Raw genomic sequence first — 19,015 nt, 5'->3', positions numbered from 1 at the left:
ACAAATTCTTTCCACTGACTTCCAAATTAGATATACGAGCTCCGTATCTCTTAGTGGTTTTCTTTCATGTTTCATAAGGTTTCATCTTTTAAGTAAAAAAAAAGCATCACTTTTGATAACTATTTCTAGACTGCTCCGCTCCTTCTGATCAGATATTCCATCTCTAAGAGAAAGGCTTCCATACCTGCCCACCACTCAATTTTTAAAATAGAGAATATATTTTGGAAAAGCCTTGTGTTTTCAATCTGAGTTCAAGAATTTTCCCAAGTGGCCAAAATAAAATGCATAAGGTGTTTCCTTTGACGACTTTAAGCACACAAAGCCCCTTAGGTTAATGCCTTTTTCCAGAAATTTACTTTCCCGGCACTCTAGCACTTAATCACCATCTGATAATGGACTTTAGATTATTTTAAAAGCTCAATGCAATTTTGAGCAGCAGTCTTTTATTATCTATGGCTAACCCACCACCAAGTCCTCTCTTCTTTCGCCAGATCTTTTCTTTTTTCTCCTCTTGAACCACTAGTCAAAAATCTCAAAATTGGATTAATGTGTTGACCAACTTATATTCCTTTGGTTTTTCTTGACCACTCCCTTGATCCATTTTATTCACTGCTGACAATATCATTTAAATCTGAACTTTCAAAATTTCTGATTTTCCCACTGTTCTCACCTCCCACAAGAACAGCCATAAAGCTGCTTTTTTGACATTCACAGTCCAGTCTCTGCAATGGGTCCCTTACTCAGTTCATCTCTCACTATTCCTTAGGGCAAAGCCTCCAGCAGTCAGTTTAATATCGCTGTTACACTGGACTAACACTGGGTTCATAATTACGAGTTCGACATGCTGATCATCATTCCCCAACTTCTTGAAGTCTCTCTTTTCTTACCTAAACCTTGCCTACAGTTTAAGGCCTGTCTCAGGTACCAGTGCTTCCCCCCAGTCTTCAATCTCTGTCATGGACCTCCTTGCCTCTGGATGGCTCTGGCGCCTTGTTTCCTATTAGTGCCCCCTCATCCCATTCTAAGTTCCTTGAAGGCATCACTTCAGAGCCCCCAGGCCCCAGCACAGGGCTGAGCAAATCTGAAAATACTTGCTGAATGCAATTAGCACATCAATGAATGTCAAAGTTTTCAAAGTAAAAATGTATTTTGTAACACACAGCAATTTATATCTAATTGTTCTCTCTTAGACTTGTTTCTTTTTATACCCTTTTTTTTTTCTTTTTTCACATTCTGAATATTTATAAAGCAGGTTACTAGTAGGGCATTTTGAGTCAGGTGAACAGGTATATGAAGGTAAAAAAGGTACAATCTAGTGGGAGAGCAAAGATTGGGAATAAGTAAATAATGGTCAAATCACGAGAAGAACAGGGTTTAATGTGGAAATTTCAATCCACTTCTGCCACTCGTTTGCATAATTAAATTTACAATATTTATCTATGAATTGGCAGTGCTTTAATTACCAATCAAAAGATGGTTTTTCAAATATGAAAGACATATATGAAAGCAGTGACCTATACTAACAAATTAGATTTATAATGATTATATCAACTATTAAGTTCTAATTAATTAACACTTACAAATAAAGCTCTTGGGGGGAGGAGAGAATCCTACTATGAGGAACTAAAAGACAAAATTAGCCACCCACTGCGGCTCCTATTTTGATTCCTGCCGGGCTTCAATCCCTAGCAAACAACACAAAGACCCAGACATGATCATTCTATTATTTAATGGCATATAGTTAAATGCTTCATTTCCTTTCTGTTTACAGCTCAAGCACTAGAACATAATTATGATTAGTCAGGGTACTTATGCTATCAGCATTGTTTGAAGAATAAATTATAGGACTTAAATATGCCTTATTAGTATCTTTTAATGACAGAGGTAGGGAACCACTCTGGTTTTCTGAAATCAACATTTCGCCTTGGTAGATTCTTGGTTTCTTCTTGAACTCGTATTTCTTAAAGTTACCTTTGAAAAGAATTGTTCTAAAAAATAGCGAGCTTTTCTATTAGTCTGTTAAATGCACTGTAGCATTCTGCTACTTGAATATAGATAAATCATTTTAACATAAGTTCATAGGCTGTTATAATTGGCATAATATAGAGAAAAAGGAAAAATGAATGGCTTTTTTCTTTATTCATTAACTTATCTGCCTTCTCCCAAGTCACCCGTATATTGGACTGATATTTTGGAACAAAAGCAGTCTTAAAAAGGACATTTCTCATAAGCTATGATGCTTATCTGTTAACAAGAGAGTGGGAGTTCCTGGGAGACATCACATAACAGAAAGAAAGGGTCTTCTCTCTAGAGACACAGTCTTCTCTGTTCATCCCGAGAAAGCCCAGAAGGCAGATGGGCATGGGCAGCAATAATAAATAAGCTCATCGGGGCAGATACACAGCCCTACAGCTCTGTACCACACCTTCCAATCTGCAGATATGTGAGAAAGCACTTTTGCATACACTGTTGGTTTCTGGTAAGGTTATTGTCTACAACCTAATACTACAAGAGCTCTTAAATTATTTGTAATTTAAAAACAAAAAATGACAACTCAAAATTTACAAGGATAATCATCAGGGAAATTGGACTAGCACGCTGCTGGGAACATGATTATTACCAGTTTCAGTGATCCAAGGTGGGACATTAAAAAAAAACAGTGATGAAAATAGCTGACTACATTTTTGATTTGGAGATTCTGCCTTAACATGAAAATGCGTAAGCTCATCTAATAGGTCTTTTTCCACTGCTACTCATTTTATGGAATACCTTTAGAATAATATAAAGATAAAAAAAATCTTTGATTCGCTCTGCTATTAATGGGTTACAGGCTAGTTAGGTCTTCTAAAGATTAAATGGGCATGTTACATAACTGTGTGGCATAAGAGAATGCCTAGGATTTAGAACCAAAAGACCTAGGTTTGGATCTCAGTCACATTAGCTGTGTGACCTGGGATAGACAATTAAATCTCTGTAAGCCACTCTCCTTATTTGAAAATGAGGATTAAAAATATCTGTCCTACCTCAGATAAGTATATCTATAAGAAAATACTCTATAAAGTATAAAGTTACAAATGTTAGTTCTGTTTAGTTGTGGACTTACTAATCTATGAGAACATGAAACTATATATAGTTTATGCCTAAATTAAGATAATGTAGGGCGCCTGGGTGGCTCAGTTGGTTAAGCGACTGCCTTCGGCTCAGGTCATGATCCCGGAGTCCTGGGATTGAGTCCCACATCGGGCTCCCGGCTCGGCGGGGAGCCTGCTTCTCCCTCTGACCCTATCCCCTCTCATGCTGTTTCTCTCTCTCTCTCTCAAATAAATAAAAAAATAAATAAAATTAAAAAAAAAAGATAATGTAATATTTGTTAAATACTTAACACTATGATACTGAGCCACTTATAAGGTCTTTATGCCATAAATACCTTCACAAATTTACATTACTAATGCTCCTGAGGAGATGGACTTTTATTTCCAAAGTCTTTTATTGCCAAAGTCTTTATTTAAACACTTGGTTCATTCTTAATTTTAAAATTCAATAATCTTAAAGGAACACCTTTACAGTTACTATTTATAGTTCAGTCATCTAAGAGCCCAGTTTTTCCTCTCTCATAAACCTGCTTCACTCAGAGTTATTTAATTTCTAAGATTTAGCTTCATTTCTGGTAAGCAAGATGGAGGAGGGTCAAAGGAGGAGAAAAAGGAAAAGTATACACAGTAGAATCCTTTTGGTGCCAGAGGTGAAATAATTAACAGTTTCAGTCCGGGGGTGGGGGGGAGGGCGCGGGGAAGAGTTTTAAAACTACTGAATAAGGAATCTGAAAGTTAATGGTAGTTTCCAGTTGTCCACTTCAATAAATTTCTTTCAGTCTCTGCTCAGAAGATACACCAACAGAGAGGCCTTTATTGACCCCCTACATCAAATAGTACCTCCTCATTTCTAGCCCTCTATACTACTTTATTTTTATGGTCCTTGTCATTACCTGATATTATTTTAATTTTTATTTTATTTTCACATTAAAATGGAAGTCAATACGTATGAGAACTTTGTTGACAGGTGTATTCCCAGCAGGTAGCACAATCATTGGTATGTAACAGGTCCCTGTGAAGGAGTGAATGAATGTATGACTATGTCCATAATATTCAGGTCCTCACATCATGATACATGGTCAAAGCACAGCATAAACTTTAATTTAAAAATAAAAATATAAAAAGTAGGGGCGCCTGGGTGGCTCAGTCGTTAAGCGTCTGCCTTCGGCTCAGGTCATGATCCCTGGGTCCTGGGATCGAGTCCCACATCGGGCTCCCTGCTCAGCGGGAAGCCTGCTTCTCCCTCTCCCACTCCCCCTGCCTGTGTTTCCTCTTTCGCTATGTCTCTCTCTGTCAAATAAATAAATAAAATCTTAAAAAAAAAAAAAATATATATATATATATAAAGTAGCTACTAAGTAGTTATGTACTTAGGGTGTTCTGGAAAAAAGAATATGTTCAAGATAGCTCAACATCCCAAATTGGTATGTTTTATCAGGAAAACACACATAGAAACATAAAATTAGGCTGCTTAAAGAGTTGGAAAGGTTAAGAAGGAAATGTTGGAAAGGTAAAAAGCCCTCAATATTTTCATTCTTACACAAGAAATTAACTTCAACTGAAGTACACTGACATTTTGAATAAGCTCAACAACAAGATTTAATATAAAACAATATATATTCTAGATGGTAAGAAAAATGAGGGAGGAAAAAAGTCATTCATAAATTTCCACTGCTAACATTTAATAACTATTTTTATACAGACATATGTCTATCTTTCTTATATAATTTAAATCAGAATCTGATCCCTTCTGGAACCTGAACTTCTTTCGTGTGATTGCTGAGAAGAAAAAGAATATATTAGAAAGATGATTTATAAAGTTTATTTAGGTATGACTATTTATTTTAGGTCGACATTTGAAAGAGCTTCAAACTCTGAAGTTGAGGAAAAAATAGAATTCATCCTAAGGTAAGAAATATTTTAGAAAAAATATGAGAGATTTTTTTAATTTTAATTTTTTTAAAGAGTTATTCACTTTTGGGGGTAGGCATTGTGGGGTGGTACAGAGTACAGAGATTTGGAATGAGGCTTGTGATTTTTTTTTTTTTAAGTAAACTCTACCCCCAATATGGGGCTTGAATTCACGGGCCCCAAGGTCAAGAGCCACATGCTTTACCAACTAAGCCAGCCAGGTGCCCCAAAAGAATTTTTTTAGATATAAGTAAATATCTATCACTAACAAATGTCTAAATAAATTAAAGGATTAAATTTTGCTACTTCATAAAACACCTGAATTTTTAAAAACTTGAAAAATAAAAAATAACTTACCTATAGGATATCCCAATGCAAAGTCATTACTTTGTGTAGCAAAAATAGGGAATAGTCCAGCTTTGCTAAATCGACTGTCAGGACTGGCAACCAATAAGGTTAATACACATACAATGAAAAATACAGAAGCTTTGGCAATCAAGATACTATATAGGAAAGACCAATCCACATTGGAAAAATTAAGTACAACCATATTTTTGAATAATAAAGCTGGAAGTGCAAATCTGGAGACAAAATTTCCTAGTCCTTTGGCCTGTGTTGATGTTATGACATTGGCTCTTCCTGCTATGTAGCCACAAAGGACTATGCCAAAACATTCTAGTAAGGCTGGAAAAAGCCTTGTTATTGACATTGAAGGTGGGTCATTAGTGGAATTAAATCTATTCATTACTGTTGAGGACAAAGTCTTGGTCATATTGACGGCAATGGTTAAGTTCTCTGCAGGTAAATCAGAAAAAGAATCCATTTTCTTTCACCCTCCAACTCCAACCAGATCTCTGGAAAGAAAGGAAGAAAGAGTCAGTGTGACAATCAACGATTAGAAGAATTCTAGTTGAAAGCATACACTGTATACTGGCAAACCTAGACTTATCAAGTGGCCAAATAAATATATATACTTTCTTCAACAATCACCAGAGAAAAAGACAATGAAAAAAAAAAGGGTGAGAGTGTTTGCTAACAATAACCTTTTTACTCTCAAAGGTGGGTCAGCCCAAAATATTTATGTTGCTCTTCTATTTTCAGTATCAGACATGAATAAAATAAGATCCACAAATACGACAGTTGCAGGGATACCCCCTGGCTCTCTCCCATGATCCAAACTTGAGCTCCACCTAGTGGGTAAGAGCATGGGGCCCACAGAGCCTCTCCTGAATGTCCACCTGCATCCAAATTCTCTGGAAATTTCAGTGCTCAAGGCTACATACCAGATAGGAGAGTCCTGTCTAGCCTGTGGTCATACCTGAGTAGAGGACAGGAAGAAGCGTTTAGTAGACTATCACATAGCAACTTTATTTTTTATTTTTATTTATTTTTTTAAAGATTTTTATTTATTTTTTGACAGAGAGAGAGACAGCGAGAGAGGGAACACAAGCAGGGGGAGCTGGAGAGGGAGAAGCAGGCTTCCCGCCCACCAGGAAGCCCGATGCGGGGCTCAATCCCAGGACCCTGGGATCATGACCTGAGCCGAAGGCAGACGCTTAACGACTGGGCCACCCAGGCGCCCCTATCACATAGCAACTTTATCCAGTAACTTTCCTCATCTGTGAAATGGCAATAATAATACCTACCTCACTGGGACTTGAGATTATTCAAGTCCTTATAATCACACCGGGCACAAAGTAATCACTTAACAACAGTTAAATACAACTTTTGGTAGCCCATAAAAGAGAATGAAAGAAAAAATGATGGCATCCCACCAGGCTACCCTTAGCTCCATTTAGAGTGGTCTCATATATTTGCCTTCTTGAATGCCCCATAGTCCCTTTGTGTCACAGGGACTTTGTACATGCAGTTCAGTGGAAAATGTTCTCTTCTCTACTTGCCACTGTCTATATAATAACATCTATTCACCCTCTAAATCATATAGGTCAGAGTTGTTTTACCACATAAGGCTTCACTAACCCCATAGCTAGGTCTTTCTTAAATAGAATCATGTTCCTTCCCTGTAGGCTACTTTTCTCAGTTTGTAATTATACTATGCATTAGAGTGACTATTTGATTTATGTCTATCTCTTTCACTAGACCTTAAGTGACACAGAAGTAGGGACTCTGCATGTTTTTGCTCACTGTTGTATCCCTAACACCTAGCACGGTGCCTGGCACACAGGAGGCACTAATAGATATGTTAGAGTTTACATATATATATACACATATGTGTGTGTATATTATATAATTAATTATGTAATGATGAATGACTAAAATACTAATCTGCTCTTAAACCTTTCACCTTTTAGTGGATCAATGTTCTCCTTTAGGAACTATCTAGGTCATGGACAGAAAACTTTTCTTCCTGAATGATAAAGTATTCTAAGTTTTTCACTATAGCAACAGGCCCAAGACCACAAGGTGTGTTCTAAAATGTCCTAAAGCTGTTCATAAATGTTTAAGAACACAAAATGTGTTGTAAAATGTTCTAAAGATGTTCAGAAAATGCTAGAGCAAGAAAATATTTTATGCTAGCATTACAATACTTATCAGACTCCCTTCTTGCTGCCAGGGACACAATGAATATGAGGTTTGGGCAACTTTGCAACTAATCAGCTTTAATTAGTAACTTGAAATTAATATGGTGACAACTGCCAATTTCTAAGTGATTATTCTGGGTTGACCATCTAAAGTGGCCTTATATAAGGTAGAAAGTAAAAATGCCCGTGATTCCTGAAATTTACAATGCCAATGGGTAAGTTTTCAAACACCCACATGACATAATAAAGACTCAGCAGGCCAGAGACCAGCAACAACTGATACACGGGGTGTGGACATGATAATTTTCTCTGTGCTACCCTCGTATAAACTGAACCATTTAAAAACCTTACATTTAATCTGGATCAGGACAAGTATTTTTCTACCAGGATTAGATAGGAGTGGTTAATATACACAAAACTACAATAATCACATACTTGAAGTTTACCAAATAAGCATCAAATTATATCCTGGGAAAGCTAATGGTTGGGATAGGTACCATTATTTGAAGTAAGGAGCTGATAAACAAGGGTGTTAAACATTTGGAGCCCCTAACAGGTACGGACTTGAAAAAGCAATGCTAAAGCATAAGGTGATAGGGGTGCCTGGGTGGCTCAGTTGGTTAAGCAACTGCCTTCAGCTCAGGTCATGATCCTGGAGTCCCGGGATCGAGTCCCACATCGGGCTCCCTCCTTGGCGGGGGGTCTGCTTCTCCCTCTGACCCTCCCCCCTCTCATGTGCGCTCTCTCTCTCAAATAAATAAATAAAATATTAAAAAAAAAAAAGAATAAGGTGATAAACTTGTCCAGCCTTATGTTATTTCTTTAAAGTACCCCACATTTGTTTGCCTGGAATATTAGTAACTCATACTGCTCACTACCCCTTATTTGTACCACACTCACAAATCAATGTATTACAATAATTTTTTAACCAACAGTTTTAACTAAAATAGTGGTAGTTCACTGAAAAGAGTCAAATAGACCTGAACCCAGTTTGGGGACTTATAACTTATCAACTCTTCGGGCAAGTTAAATATCCTCTCTGAACCTTAGCTTCTTCAACTATAAAATGAGAGTAAAAACCTCCTTAAAGGTCTATTGTGAGGATTGGAGACCTCATACACAGCTTTTCACAGAGCAGGTCTTTAAGAAATGGTAGCAACTGCTATTAGGAGTGTGGTCATAATGAGAATGGTAACAAATTAAATATAATTCATTGTCTTATGCCCCTTCTTCAAACGTGGTATTAAAGATTCTCCACCTAAAATAGAGAGATGGGATGGGTCATAGGTTACCAGCTTTTGTTTCATACCACACAACTAAGAGGAGTTCAATTTAATTCAGTTTGATCTTAAGTCGTTTTTACCAGGGAAGGGAGAGATCTTAATTTTCATCAAGGTGATGGTCAAATAGTTGTAGCACTGCCCAGGATTAACTCTAAGTTAGTCAAAAATGAAGAGAAAAACTTTGAAAAGTAATCTGCCCTTTCTCAGGAAGATACTTTTAGTGTTCCTCAACATTATAAAAGCAATACTTGCTAATAGAGGGAAGGTTGAAACAACTGAAAGAGCACTTACAAAGGTTTCTTATCCATTTTCCCCCCCCAATGGGAAGAGTATATGCTTTTTAAAGCATTCTTTGAAAATGAACAGGAACCACAGCAATGGAAGTTTTTGTAAAAAAATTGCATCCAGTCTTTTCATCTCATTAAAAACAAGGGTTGCTAACCGAACAAACAAGTTGACCTATCACGGTACAAGACTGCTCACTGGCCACTCACCGGGGTGAGGAGTGGAGAAATGCTATATACAACTCCCTTCTAGCCACTGATAGTTGGTTGAGAAAACATGAAGGAACCACCGAAACTAAACAACTACCATTGCTAATGAAAATGGGGCAGAGGGTTCTGATTTATTTCAAAGAGAAAGCTTTGAAACACCCAATATCCATTATCCTGTGGGAAAATCGTGACATAGTATGATACTATTAAAGCACTCTTCAACATCAACATCACACCATCCGCCCACTCCCACCTACTTGCAGAGGACCAAATGTCCTCCCTAGAGACCTAGGGTGGGGAGCGCTGAGCACCGCCTCTTCCCTTGTCAGCAGGGACAGACTTTGGCCCTCTAAGATAAGGATGTGGAGAGTCCTTAACGGAGCAGGCTGCCCAGAGACCAGCTGCCACCCAAAGCCGGGGCAGACAGCAGACTGGGGTCTGTGCCTGGGATAAAAAGTTGGTCTCTCAGCTTCCCCAGGGCATGGGAATCACAACATCATGGTATCTGACATGCTCCAAAAAGGGGTAAGGAAGAAAATTTGGCGCAGCGCTCCAGGTACCCGGGCAAAAGCTCCCAAGAAGGCAGATACTGAGGCCAGCCCCTCGGGATAAAAGGAAGAGTCCGAGAATGACAGCATGGACGTACGAGCCATGAGGCGCTCCTCAAACTGGGGTATGACAGTTCTGTCACTGGAGGGGACAAGTGGTCCCTTCCCCTACGTTAAGTCTTCCGGAGGTCCTAAAAGCGGGGCAGACGCAGGCAGCGGACTGCACGCCGGGGTGCCAAGGGCGGGGCACTGCCCACCTGCCCAGACCCGAGGGGCGGGGATGGGGGCACGAAGGGTACGCAAAGCCGAGCCAGGGCGGGGCAGGTCCGCGCCCCAGGGCCCCATCTCACCTGCTACGTCTGCAGCCCTGGGGCCGCGAGAAAAGAGTCGATGCTCGTGATGGACTAAGCAGGGAGGAAATCACCGTCATCTCCCACCCCAGCCCTCTTCCCCGAGAGCTGCGGGCTGCTGGCGGCCGACGGTAGCAGCTCTGTCACGTTCCGAGAAAGTGAGGTGCAGGAGTACTGTGGTCAGGTCAGCTCCTCCCCGCGCCGGCCGCGCGGCCCCGCCCCCCCCCGCCCCGCCTTGAGGCCCCGCCCCCGGCCTCGAGTCTTCAAGCTGCACCGCCCTGGGAACGTCCAAGCTTCGCGGCCCCTTGTCCCGCCTTGAGGCCCCGCCCCCCGCCTCGAGCCTCCGAGCGCGAGTCCTCGGCCCCACCTCAGGCTCCGCCCCCGCCGCGAGGCTCCGAGCCGCACGGTCTTCTGTCCCGCCCTCGGCGTCAAGATGTGGGGGACACACGGTCCCCGGCTCCGCCCCCGCGCCGCCCGCTCCGAGCCGCTCAGCAGCGAGACTCGGGCGGCGAGACTTCCGGCTGCCGGGCTCTTGCAAAATGGCGGCTGCTGTGGGGACGTTTCCAGTCTCGTTTTCTTCGCCCTAAATTCAGATGCGGAAGCCTCTCGTTTTTCTGCCTAACGCCCAACCCCTTGTGATCCGCTAATTTCATATGTGGGTTTGACTAGTCGTTTTATAGCGCAGAGTTTAAAAATCAGATCTGGGCCAGAACCCTGCCTTCCTCCTTTCCCAAGGCGGTGTGACCTTCACCTTCCTAAATCAGGGACTAAAATGTCTATAAAGCTTCGGCACGGTGCTTGATTTGGATAGAATAAGCGCTTAGTCCCTGACTACTTGTGTCTCTGTTGTCGGGGAAACTACATGTTTATCCGGTCACTGTACTGAGAAGAAATTTGTTAAATTGGTGGAAAACTTCCTGAGCTTGAAATGAAGGGGTCCCAAAGACAGAGCTCCATTTTGAAACCCGAAGAAACTTGGTATTTGTATTAGTCTTTTGGAATCAAAATTATTTCGATTTTAAGATATTTATGATATGATTCCACTTAATATCTCCACAGGCATCTGTCCTTTGTAAAGCCTCTAATTCGCCTTGCATCCAACTTTTTGGGGGGGGGGGGGTCTGGCAACTTCAGATGTCTTCCTATCATCTTAGTAGTTTTTGTGCAAAGACACAAAAAATGTATGGCTTGAAAACTCACAGTAAGCTAAGGTTAAAGGTTCTGAAAACTAAGCAGAAGAAAAATGAGCAGAAACAAACTATAGAAAAGTCATGCTTTCTATTCCTGTTCTCACTTCACCTTTGTTCTCCATCTTCACTCTTAACTGCCTTCTTTTTTTCCCCTTGAGTCTGGCTACTTTTTTTTTTTTAAATCTGAGTATATTATCTCAAGGCTAAAAAGGATTTCTGTTTAGAAAATATGAAGACTTCGTTCAATTAAATAAATACTTAACTGAGTTTTGACTTTCAGGAGAATACATGAAGATATACCTGGAAGGGTAAGTTAAGGTCAGCCTCTAGGAGGTTCTTTAGGTTAGTCTTAGAATAGGGCCTTGCCTTATCCTCTGACCACAGTAAAACCATTAAATATGTTTTGACGGGAATGTGTTGTAATGATTACATTGTTTTTGGATATGCAATCTGGAAGCTTTCCCAGGATTAGTTGAAAAAGAGACTGGAGGTAAGAGAAGCAGATGACTTTGGGAAGAACCTAGACACTAGAAAATGAAGATATATGTACTTTGGAGTGATGATAATGAAAAAAGTGGAAACAGCCTGAGAGACATTACAAAAGAAGAGCTGATGGGACTGGATTACTGATAGGGCCAAAGAAGAGGAAGGAGATAATGAACTGAAGTCCTTACTCCATTACAGTAAGGAAAAGGAATTGAGCTAGACAGCCTCTAACAGTCTTCCTAGTTCTAAAGTCCCATTATTTTCTATCATCCTATTAGCTGAAGATGAAAGGAAGAAATATTTCAAATGAGAGAAGCAGTTACAAGAAGAAAATAATGAATTTGATTTTAGGTCTAAAATCTAAAACCTTGAGAAATTATCTAGTTCAGTCTCTCTCTTTTTTTTAAAGATTTTATTCATCCATTTGAGAGAGAGAGAATGAGCGGGAAGAGGGGCAGAGAGAGAGGGAGAAGCAGACTCCCTGCTGAGCAGGGAGCCTGATGTGGGGTTTGATCCTAGGACCCTGGCAGAAGCTTAACCAACTGAGCCACCCACGTGCCCCTCAGTCTCATTTTTTGAAGGAGTTGTCATCATCCTCTCCATCTGAGGTCCTGGAGATTCAGCAGTTGATCTAAGAACACCCAACTAGTTGGTGCAAGACATTGGGAATATAAGTGCTCACTCTCCTGTGAACTAACTGCTCCTGAAGGTATCAGCACATGTAAATAGAGATTTCTGATAGACACCTAGAAAGAAAACAGAAGCTCAAGAGAGAGAAAGAATAGAGCTAAAGATGAGATTGGAGATATCTGTATGGAGTGGATAAGTTTTCTGAGAAGAGCAGGTTGTGGGGGGAAATTCTAGGAACAAAGTGTATACAGAGATGAAAGACCTCGTTAAAAAGTCATTCTTAGATAATTACTGGTGAATGCCATAAGAAAACCATTTAATTTCACTATCATATCTGCTAATCAGGCTGTGAGATGCTGATCTACATATATTATTAACTGAAAAAAGGGAAGAAAAGCTAAAAATTATTCAAACTAATGGAGAAAAACTGTATGTTAATCTTAACTTCCACTTGTAAATAACAGGACCTGTACCTTCATACACACTGATACCCTCATTTCCCTCAACTCCAGCTGGTCAAGACTGACAGGAGGAATAAACCAAGTGGTTTGTATAATGGCAAGGGTCATGTAGGTATATGCTGAGGCACTGTGGTATGATGTAGATTCCTGGTGAATTGTACTTTTTTTCCAAAATCAAGTAGTTCTAATGTTTGGGGTTTTTTTCTGATTATGAAAGTAATAATAATTATAAAATATTCAGATAATAGAAAAAGGAATGAAGAAAGTGAAAGTCACAACACCTACAGATAACTAAGATAACTTCTGTTAACATTTTACTATGTATCTTTTTTCTATGCACATGTAGATTATTTAAGAAAAATAGGATCATATAATACATATGACTTTTTATATACATGATTTTTAATAACCTTTTAAATTTTATTTTTTTAAAACATTTTATTTATTTGTCAGAGAGCACAAGCAGGGGGAGCGGCAGGCGGAGGTAAGAAGCAGGCTCCCCGCTGAGCAAGGAGCCAGACGCCGTACTCAGTCCCAGGACCCCGGGATCATGACCTGAGCCAAAGGCAGATGCTTAACTGACTGGGCCACCCAGGCGTCCCTAACCTTTTAAATTTAATAATGTATAATTAACATTTCATCCATACATCCAGATCTATATAATTTTTAATACCTATTAAGTATTCCCTATTGAAATTCTGAGAATGATCTTCCTTGAAAAAGTAGCACTGTGGGCCATCCAGAGAGTCTAATCAAAGATCAGCGAAGAGGAAGACATATGTCTAATATGATTTCTTTAAAAATATTTAGTTTCTTTAAAACTCCCCATCACGTTTCCAACAGCACCAGTTTCTCTTTAGGGATACATATGATTCCAGAGAAGCTGACATCATTCTGCCTTCAGAGGTGATGAAACTAACCTTGGCTATCCAATAAGTACATTTCATCCCTTTGGACTCAGTGATTGAGTCAGCGTGGGCATTGGCTCTAAGGTAGTTTGAAGCATGACTCTTAGGACTTTTGCTGAGAATGCTGAGGTTCTCTTGCTTGCTGGACACGGGAAGATGCTGGCAGCCATCTTGGGATCATGAGAGGAGCCAGTCTTAGGATGATGCAGACACCAAGGAAGGCACAGCACAGAGAAAGAAATAAACAGGTCCTTGATGACATATTGAGTTATAGAATCAAGCATCATCTGAAGCCATGACTGGCCTGAAGCCTATAGACTTCTCATTCACGTGAGCCAATCAGTTTTCTTTATTGTTTAAACAAGGCTGAATTGGGTTTTCTGTTGCTTGAAATCAGATGTATAGAAAAAAATTCTAGAAGAAAATGCCAACAGTAAATACCCCTGAGTAGTAAAAATACACATGATTTTTTTTTCTTTGTAGAATAGTACCCAAAATTTCTACCCCCAAAAAGTACATTAATTTTATCAAGAAAAAGCATGAAATAAGTCATAAAGTATATATTTGGTTATGTGGAAATGGTGAATAATATCTAATAGCAAGTATTTTTCTAAAACATTTGAAAGTCACTACTGTATATTAAACTAGATAGGTATACAAAATTCACCCATAAAATAGAACAATTTTAGAGCATCGATACCATGCAATATATGAATTTATACAAGGCTAAGGCTAATTCTTTACAAGGTTGATCTTTGTATCCTTAGTTGTTCCATAAATGGTTTTTGAATGATTAGTTAAAACATAATTGCCTACTAGCTATCAGGATGTTAAAACATACTTTTATTCAATGGTAACTATTTGATATAAGCAATTGTGGGATAGCTTTTTTAGAATAGCTGGATTTCTTATTTTTTCCAGCTTTTCACTTGGCCCAGGCTTATAGCCTTATTTAAATATTCTCCGAAATTGTGCGGTTTTTTTTTTGTTACCTTAAATACTAAAATAATTTAATTTCTGATCTGTCAAGATAAAGCCCTGAAAAATTACCTTTTAATATACACATAAAATATATGTGTGTGTGTATATATATACAAATATATATACATACATACATATATATACACACGCATATATATACATATATACATATATATGGACGTGTGTTTGTGTTTTTGTAAATACGTAATTACTACCTCCCTTTCAATCCACTATTAAAATATTCTTACAGAGCTTCCAGGTTGGTGAACCCGTGGAGATGCTACAAGAGTGGCATTCCCAGAGAGGACATGGCAGCTCGGCACCCCTTCCCACATACCTTGTCCTATGCATCTCTTCCATCTGGATGTTTATCTGTATCCTTTATCATGGCCTTTTATAAGAAACTGGTAAATCAAAAAAATATACATATGTATATTTTTACAAAAGCAGTGAGGGAAAGTGGAATCTAAACATCTCACCTTGTTATTGATCTTATTGGGTAAGGCTCAAATGTGGTTAAATAGGCAGAGGCTTTTATCTGGGCAAGCATGTAAGAGGTTAAGCAGAAAGCTAAGCAGAAATCAGAAAGTTAAGTGTTATTTGATTAGGAAACTGAAAGTTAAACGACTTAGGTAAGATAGGGTACAGAAATCACACAGTAGAAGCATGATGGCTTTGGGGGCCCATCCAATTGCTTCAGGACTTAGCTTCTTGATATTTGTGGTTTTGTTTTGACCACATCTTTTTTTTTGAAAGGGGTTAAAGATCAGAAACATGAAAATGAAAAACAAAAAAATACTCCTGGTTTTACTGCTAGTTTGCTCACTTAAAATTGTGCTCACAGACAAAATTTATTTTATAGGCTATTATTAAAGGAAGACTCGTAAATGTTTAAGCATTTTGTAATTTAAGTAACTTCTAAGATGAAAAACTATAAAACTAGCCAATGCTGTAAAGTTATATAAAGAGGAAGTAGAGAGAGCTTCAGATTTAACTTTGACTTTGGCGTAAGAAGTTCTTTGGCTGACTCTAGTTAATACATGGGTAGAACTTTTGAGGAAATAGCTAGCTCAAAAGAAGTCTAACACATCCTCAGCAAACAAGTAAGCACAGATCACAGAAGCATTCTTCCAGTAGAGTATAGTATGTCAGGGGTTCTAGTTCACTTCCCTCTTTGGATGGGCAGGTGCTCTATCTGTGTTGATTTCCATAGTATCCTCAGGGCCTGGAACAGTGCTTGGCACATAGTAGACACTTGATAAATATTTGTTGACCTACTAACTCTTGAAATGCCAGCTATGCAAGTTTGTAAAGTCTCTGTATTTAGAGAAGCACTTAGAATGGAAATACCTGCTCTTATAGTACTTCTTTCAACTATCAACCAAAATAACTGACAAAGAGAAGGATCAGAGCTCAAGTCTGTGTGGCAGTAGAGGAGTCAGATCATTTTTGTGGCTGAAACACAATCAGTCATGGGAGTATCATCTTTGGTTGTGATATAGACGAAGTATGATAAATAGTGTCCCAGCAGTTAATTCTACAAGTCTTTAAATGTCCCCAGAATTCCAGAACTTATTTAGAAACCAAGTTAGAAAGAGGCCTGGGCACTAAATTTGGAGATGGTTGTTCTTGGAGGATAAGTTGGTAAAAGTAAGTTTCTTAGTGCAGCGTTATTTGCCATCCAGACTTCTATAGCTAATAGCATGATTAACTATATCCTCAAGCCTGGCTTATTTGTTTTAATGGCCTAACTCAAACCCACTTTCATGGGTTTATTATGCTGAAATATTTTGGAGACAAGATGTTTATAATAATGTTAAAATTTGATAAATTCCTAGAAGGTTCTTAGAAATTTCATTTTATATGTTGCCTCAGCAGCTGGTCAAGGACTTTTTTTTTTCTTTAAACATAATGGTCTTTGTCAAACCAAGAACTAATATTAAGAGTTCAAGCCCAATATTTGCCATAGTGAATGGAATTGTTTATTGTAGAGGCAAAAGAAGATTATCCCTGAGGGCAATTAAAACAGTTTTTAGAAATCTTCAAACCATAAGCAGTGATCCCAGTGAAGAAGCATCTCCCTGAATATCTCTTTTCGACTACTGTAATTTTGCTTATCCAACCATCTGTGTCAAAAATTAGAATATGTCCAAAATTCCTGCGCTAACTTCAGAAGGTGGTAAGCAGGAAAGGAATGACCTCTGTTACAGGGTGTTTAGCCTGTGTGGGGAGGTTGAAGAAGAAAAAGCCTTTGTGGGAGTAGCTAGACATTTTTTAAAAATGTAGTGCATTAGTGGAAGTAATTACAAAGTAACCTGAGGAAGAGAAATTTGTCTCCTTCAATCCTAGAAAGAGAAATAAAAGAACCTTTATTATCAGTCCCACTGAGATTAAACAACCAATAGGGAAGCTGTTGGGAAGGAGACAGCTGGTGCAGAGATTATGCTATAGGTAATATTCTATAAAAGGAGAAAGGGAGGAGGGCTAGCCTTTAGACACTTCCTCCTATCCTCTTTTAGGCCTCAATCTTGTGCTTTCAAGCACTCTGTCATTTTTTCTCTTTCTTAGCATTTTCTCATCTTCTCAGTCTTCCCATTTCATTATTATAAGCCAGCGAGTTGGTGCTAACAAGCTACCTGCTTGCTGTATGCATGATTTGTTAATATGACTTGCATGTAAGTGTGGGTTACTGATCGAGGACATGGAGAGTCAAGTGCGCAAATAGTTGGAAGAACATAAGGGCGGGGATCAGTCATAAGGATTGAGGTACAGAGTAGTATGAAACAAAATGCTTAGTCATAGTCAGGAGTCCACAGGTCTGTAGGAGTAGGTCTCAATCAGGACTTCACACCAGAATCACTTGGGGAATATATATTTTAAAAATGTAGATGCCAGGGCCGCAGCCAGACTTACTAAATCAATATCACTGCAATCAGGTCTAAGATGTGAATTTTTTTTTTCTAGATTCTGTGGATGATTCTAATGTCAATTACTATTTAAGAGCTACTCACTTAGGGAATAAACTAGAAGTTCTACATCTGTTTCAAGGGCAGGCAAGAATATTTGTCTTAGAGGAAAACAAAAAATTTTTCTAGAGTCTCAGTGCTCTATCAGGAGAAGTGTGTTCTCATGATAGGAAAGAGGGCACATTGAGTCTGGCAACTTCCTTCAGAAATCCATTTCAATAGCTGTTTTCCTATCAGGATGTCGTTCCTCATGTGAAACCTATTTTTTTTGTTTGTCCTTTGTAGAGAAAAGCAAAACAAAGCAAAACAGATCACTGTCTTTGTGTCTTGTGTATACACACTATTTCTTCACTATAGTGCCTTTATCAAATCCCAGTCAGAAAGTTGCTGGTGAAAATGGATGAAGTAATTTCATGGCACACTCAGTAATGAAGTCAGTACATTTACTGTGTTGTGGATTGTGTAGCAACCCCAGTGCAGGCATTTCACAGTCTCTGAAAACTTCAGTTTTTGAGAAACAATCATAATTTCTCTTATCTTTCGGCAGAGATGTTATTTTCTAAAATACGGCTTTTTACTAATCTTTCCTTTATATCTTGCACATTTGGTGTCTTATTTAAAAAACCCTCCCTTGCATCAAGGTCATAATAATATTCACCTACACTTTCTTCTAAAAGTTAAAAGTCTTTTAAAAAGTTGTTATTCTTTGTACCATTTTTCTTTTTCTTTTTTTTAAAGATTTTACTTATTAGAGAGAGAGAGAGTGGGAGTGCACACAAGTGGGGGAGGGGCAGACGGAGAGGGAGAAGCAGACTGCCCACTGAGGGCAGAGCCAGATGTGGGCCCTGCAGAGCCTATGCAGGGCAATGGTGGGGAGGGGAACGATGCGGGGCCCATGCAGGACTCAGGGCCAACACCAGGCAGAGCCCAGGACCCTGTGATCATGACCTGAGCCAAAGTCAGATGCTTAACCCACTGAGCCACAAAGGCACCCCCTTTGTACCATTTTTCAAATTCTCATATATTATTAAAGCCCCACTCTAGATTCAAAGTGAAGAAAGTTCCTGCCCAATACAGAGAAGAATACTTCTGTAGCTCCTGCTATAGGGTCTAGATCAAAAAACCCTCAAGGGAGAATAAAATGAAATAGGATGTACAAAGAGATAAAAATC

The 19,015-nt window shown here is 39.0% G+C and overlaps 1 protein-coding gene across 2 annotated transcripts in view; it reads right to left on the bottom strand.

Annotated features, from left to right (window-relative positions):
* The window catches only part of GPR155 (G protein-coupled receptor 155), a 44,810-nt gene extending 34,398 nt beyond the window's left edge, over positions 1 to 10,412 (bottom strand). Inside the window, exons 1-2 of one of the 2 annotated variants that reach the window (XM_035007732.1) lie at positions 10,222 to 10,412; positions 5,361 to 5,857 (exon numbers count right to left, since the gene is read on the bottom strand). In XM_035007732.1, coding sequence (XP_034863623.1) covers positions 5,361 to 5,826 — 466 coding nt within the window. In that variant the 5' untranslated portion in view covers positions 5,827 to 5,857; positions 10,222 to 10,412. The remainder of the gene's footprint in view (positions 1 to 5,360; positions 5,858 to 10,221) is intronic. The other variant, XM_035007731.1, reaches the window with a different exon arrangement.
* Between the last annotated feature and the right edge of the window lie 8,603 nt (positions 10,413 to 19,015).

Source organism: Mirounga leonina, unplaced genomic scaffold, assembly GCF_011800145.1.
Source record: "Mirounga leonina isolate KUSES-001 unplaced genomic scaffold, KU_Mleo_1.0 Mir_151, whole genome shotgun sequence".
Taxonomy (NCBI): Eukaryota; Metazoa; Chordata; class Mammalia; order Carnivora; family Phocidae; genus Mirounga; species Mirounga leonina.
Note: the sequence above shows the minus strand (reverse complement) of the source record. Positions and strands in the feature narration are given on the sequence as shown.